The following is a 5,536-nucleotide window of genomic DNA, read 5'->3' as shown; positions in this document are numbered from 1 at the left end:
GGTTTTACCGGTTCGGTTTAGGAATTGACACCCCCAGGGGGAGGGGGGAGGGGGAGGTGGATTTCCTTAGTTCTTCTTTTTGGTAAAAAGAAGACTTATATTAACAAGGATTTAAGTAATTTTTGAAGATGCAATCCAAGTTTGGCGAATTGCAAGAGCTTCAACCACTGTTGAACATGAGATACCAATGTCTTCAGCAAAGCATGAAATAAATCGCCGCAGCTACTTCTTGCGGCCAACGAAAGAAGATTATATCTGTTTTCCAAAATGAGAAGAGGAATTAATTAAATTAGCCACTGTACTAGGGGCTCCTAAAGGAAGGGGAAAAAGGGCTCTCAAAAAGGAAATGCTAGGGCTCCATTTGGTATGGTTCTAAAAAAATGTTTTTGGAGTTTTTTCATTCTTTTGGAACGAAAAAAAGGAATAAAGTGTTTGGTACACTTATGGTCTGTTTCTATTTTTTTGGAACAAAAAGTGAAAAAAAAAAAAAAATTGGAAATATGAGATTGGACGGAACTCCCTTTTTTTGGAATTCCGTCTTCCCAGTTTCGTTCCATTTTACAAAAAAAAAGAACTATCGTTCCTAATAAAAATCTGAAATTTTGAAATACCATTTTTTTGTTTAAAAACAGTATTTTGACATAGAAACCGAAATTTTCGTTTTTGACACGAAACTTTCAAAAACGACACCAAATGGAGCCTAGGTATCTATTGATTCAAACTTGAGACTTCCTGATGAGTGTGGGATTTGGACACTACAACCTTACCAACCGAACTAAGCAATTGTTGTTTGTCCAAAGGTTTTATAGAGCGTCTAACATCCATGCGGACACCCTTTAAGCAATAAATCACATACTCGATAGATAGATCAGCATCCTGAAGAAGCAAAAAATAAAAAATAAATAAATAAATAAAAATAAATAAAAATAAAATAAAAATAAAATCCCAAACAGAAGAATCATGATACAGCAGGTCCCAAGGTATTTAGATCTCCTCTAGTCGAGGGTGACTAGAGAAAAACCAACAAGACACAAAATAAGAGATACAAATTACCCCGATGGGAGGGGATCTGAATTCAATCCTCCCAAGCCTTTACTAAATTCTTAACTAAGAAATCTTATAGATCTGTTAGAAGAAGTAATTTTTTTTTTTTCATTGCTTGTGCTTCTTTTTAGTGGCCATGGTGAAGAGGGCCAAGAAGAAGATCCACTCTTTTTATTTCCTAGTTCATTTACCATTTTGAGAATTGAGGATTATCAGACTTGGGGATTTGGTGATTAATTGCTCATTTCAATTTCTAGTGGCCAATTCACCCTCATGCGCTTTAGAGATTTGAATCATGTATGCGACCTTGTACGGTACAGACGTTCTCCAATCCTAGGAGGCTATATGGCAAGACTGCTACTTGAAAGTTGAAACTGCCCATCATCTTATCAAAGGGAAATTGAACGCTCCCTGTTCGAGTGGTGTGTGCCCAAACACAAAGGGCGGTAAAATGATTCTCCATAAAACCTAAAAATCTGATCCCTTTTATATCTATTTGTGTGGATGTCAATTTGGTATCCATACCAAATATTGATATCAAAACTGATTGTTTAAAATTTTACCAAACTGAATCAAATAAAGGAGATTTGATACAATTTTCTGTATAAAAAAAGATGTTTTTCTTGATTTGGTACAATATCATTATTCAAAATAAAACCGACCGGTATGTACCGAATAGAAATCATAATAAAATCGTATTTATACCAAATAAAAATCGTATTGAATCAATTCGGTATTCATATTGAAAATTTTGGCTGCATTTATTAGTCATTCAATTCAGAGATGATGTTTAGTGTCAAAAACAAAATTTTTAGTTTCTATGCCAAAATGTCTTTAAAAAAAAAAAGGGTGTTTGGTGAACCTGTTTCTGGAACGATTAGCCTAGTTGTTCAATTTTTTTTTTTTTTTTTTTTTTTTGTATTTGGAACGAAACCGAAATAACGGAATAAGATTCCATCATTCTATCATTTTGCGTTTCTATTTTTTTTTTTCCTTTTTGTTTTAAAAAAACTGAAAAACACCAAGTTATCACCAAACGCTTTATTCGGTACTTTTGTTCCCATAAAATAAAATAAATCAAAATCTGAATAACTACCAAACGCGCCCTTAGAACGTTCTCGTTATAGTATGGTTTCAATGTCCAACTCCTTATTCTGTACCGTACCAAAATATCTAAACCGTAGCGGTTGACACCCTTAGCTTCACTCTGAGTCTCTGAGTAGATCAGATTTTTGAGATGGAGTGAATCGGGAACTCGAAACTCAGTGAAACGCTGAAAAGTGGTTGAAAAGTATCATATCTGCCAACGGTCTAATGCCACCACCGCCAGTTTATCATGTCGATGTTTCAAACTCCCCCAACCCTTCAGATTTCTTTCGCGCCAAAACACTTACCCCTGATTGCTCTTTCATCAAAGAATGCCTCGGTCTCGTTACAAAATCCTACCAACAATAATCAATTAATCCAATCTCTCTGCAAGCAAGGAAACCTCAAACAAGCTCTTCGAATCCTCCCCAATGAACCCAATCCCACCCAGCAGACCTACGAGTTCTTAATTCTCTCTTGCATTGATCGGAACTCTCTGTCTGACGGTTTAGCAGTACATCGTCACATTGTTGAAGATGGGTTTGATCAAGATCCATTCTTGGCGACCAAACTCATTAATATGTATTCCCATTTTGACTCCATTGAGAATGCTCGCTACGTATTTGATAAAACTCTTGAGAGAACAATCTTTGTGTGGAATGCACTCATCAGAGCGCTTGCACTGGCGGGTCGTGGGGAGGAAGCACTCTCTCTCTACCATCAGATGAACCAAACTGGGATTCCCTCTGATAGATTCACTTACCCGTATATACTTAAGGCATGTGTTTCATCATCAAACTCTTCGATTTCGCTTCTGCCAAAGGTGAAAGAGATCCATGGTCACATTCTAAGACATGGTTTTGAATCTCATGTTCATGTTGCCACTACTTTGGTGGATGTGTATGCAAGGTATGGGTATGTTTCTCAGGCGGCACAATTGTTTGATGAGATGCCTGAGAGAAATGTGGTCTCTTGGAGTGCCATGATTGCGTGCTATGCAAAGAATGGGAAACCTTTTGAGGCGTTAGAGTTATTTTGTGAGATGATAGCCCAAACCCAAAATGCTGTTCCAAATTCAGTGACTATGGTTAGTGTTCTTCAAGCTTGCGCTGCTTTGGCTGCTTTGGGACAAGCGAAGTTGATGCATGGTTATGTCCTCCGGAGGGGTCTTGATTCTATCCTGACAGTAATAAATGCCCTTGTGTCCACATATGCAAAATGTGGTAGTCTAGAAATTGCAGTTCATGTCTTTAGTCGGATGGATAGGAGAGATGTAGTTTCTTGGAATTCCATGATCTCAAGTTATGGAATTCATGGTTTTGGGGTGGAAGCAGTCCAGGTTTTTCAAAGAATGATTGAAAGCGGATTTTCACCCAATTCCATTACATTTGTGAGTGTTTTGGGAGCTTGTAGCCACATCGGGCTTGTTGAGGAGGGGAAGAAATTGTTCAAGTCTATGGTTTCTCAACATGGGATTTCCCCCAGTGCAGAGCACTATGCTTGTTTGGTGGATCTTCTAGGGCGTGCTGGCAGGTTAGAAGAAGCTGTAAAGATTATAGAGGAGATGCGGATTGAACCAGGACCAACAGTTTGGGGTTCTCTTCTTGGCGCAAGTAGGATTCATTGCGATGTCGAGCTTGCAGAGAGAGCTAGCCTACGGCTCTTTAAGCTTGAGCCTACAAATGCTGGTAATTATGTGCTTTTGGCCGATACCTATGCAGAAGCTAAGAAGTGGGATGAAGTGAGTAGAGTTAAGAAGCTTCTGGATGCTCAACGATTGCAAAAAGTCCCTGGTTGTAGTTGGATTGAAATAAAGAAGAAGATGTACTCATTTCTCTCTGTTGATGAACTAAATCCACAAATAGAACAGCTCCATGCTTTGTTGGTCCAGTTGTTAATGGAGATGAAGGAGAAAGGTCTTGTTCCAGATACCAAGTTTGTGCTCTATGACGTTGATCAGACAGAAAAGGAACAAATTGTATTGGGCCACAGTGAGAAGCTGGCAGTTGCCTTTGGACTCATAAACAGTAGTAATGGTGAAACAATCCGGATTACCAAGAACCTGAGATTGTGTGAGGATTGTCATTCTATGACCAAATTCATCTCCAAGTTTACAAATAGAGAAATTCTTGTTCGAGATGTAAACCGTTTCCACCACTTCAGGGATGGCATTTGTTCGTGTGGGGATTATTGGTAACCTCAGTCAAAAATATTTCTGGTTTTCCTTTTTTCTGAAGGCTTGAATCTCATGAAATTCTCATTAAAGCCACAATATTTTGAAGATTAGAGTTGTACAGTGTTGATTGCAATCAGAAGGTGGGAGTTAAAGGTTAGCAATATAAATTTCTACCTTGTAATACTCTTTCTTATTTTTTTTTTCTCTTACAAATATTTTATATCTGTAAGCTGATTGTATTGTAATGGTAGTGATGGATTGCCATCTATATGGACTATCCAATTGATGGGCAGCCACTTTTGATGCATTTTGCTTCAATTTTTCTTCAAATAGATGATCATAATTTCTCCATATTGGGATTTTTGTTATTGATAATATTGGTGTTAATTTTTTTTAAAAGGAGGGAGAATATGTACACCAAAAGTGGGAATTGCATATTTCTGGGCTAATTCTTTGAGATATTTCTTGGGGGAACTGTTCAATCATTCACAAGGAAAAACATTAGAACTCAGGGAAAATAAAGCATATATACTGTGTCACAGAGAGCTGCAATTCCTTGGGAAACTGTTCATTCATTCACAAGAAAAAAAATATTAGAAGTCACGAAAAAAAAAATTGCTGTCACAGTGAGCTGCAACTCGTTGGGGAAACTGTTCAGTCATTCACAACGAAAAACATTAGAATTCATTTGTGTGCAATGGAATCAAACATATAGAACTTCTTCATAGCATATCTGCTCTATGGGCCTGTGGCTTATCTTCGCATTCTATAGAGCTTGAACTACCGCATCCATGGTTGGTCTCTTGCATCCGATTTTGTTGTGTTGCAGAACTAGGACAGTTTACAGAAGATCTCATCTTTCATGCTTCTGATGACCTGAAGGAGAAACATATTACATTCTCGTTTACTTTTTGGTGAAACTTGGTCCATTTCATCTCTACTAATGGTCAGGTTGTGGATGCATTCATTAAAGTTGTGACTCCATAAGGTCTCATCCTCCTCCTCGTGAAACTCGATGACAATTCGATCCTTCCATGGGGGGTGGGTTGTCATCGGGAGGGCATGGATTACTAAATCACAAATGGATATTCTAATGTTTATGTTTATGGGTGAATAAATAATTCATTGCCAAGAGGAAAGAAAAGAGAAGGGATATACAAGCCCAAAGGCAAAAAGGGAAAAAAGAGCCACAAGAAGGGCGGCAAAACCCTGGGGGGAGGGGGGGGGGGG

The 5,536-nt window shown here is 38.1% G+C and overlaps 1 protein-coding gene across 1 annotated transcript in view; it reads left to right on the top strand.

Annotated features, from left to right (window-relative positions):
• The first annotated feature begins 2,241 nt into the window (after nucleotides 1–2,241).
• LOC122059153 (pentatricopeptide repeat-containing protein At3g46790, chloroplastic) overlaps nucleotides 2,242–5,536 on the top strand; it is a 7,486-nt gene continuing 4,191 nt past the window's right edge. The window contains exon 1 of the mRNA XM_042621840.1: nucleotides 2,242–4,459. Within this exon, the coding sequence (XP_042477774.1) occupies nucleotides 2,381–4,327 (1,947 nt within the window). The 5' untranslated portion in view covers nucleotides 2,242–2,380 and the 3' untranslated portion in view covers nucleotides 4,328–4,459. The remainder of the gene's footprint in view (nucleotides 4,460–5,536) is intronic.

The sequence above is a fragment of the Macadamia integrifolia genome, chromosome 2 (genome assembly GCF_013358625.1).
Source record: "Macadamia integrifolia cultivar HAES 741 chromosome 2, SCU_Mint_v3, whole genome shotgun sequence".
Lineage (NCBI taxonomy): Eukaryota > Viridiplantae > Streptophyta > Magnoliopsida > Proteales > Proteaceae > Macadamia > Macadamia integrifolia.
Note: the sequence above shows the minus strand (reverse complement) of the source record. Positions and strands in the feature narration are given on the sequence as shown.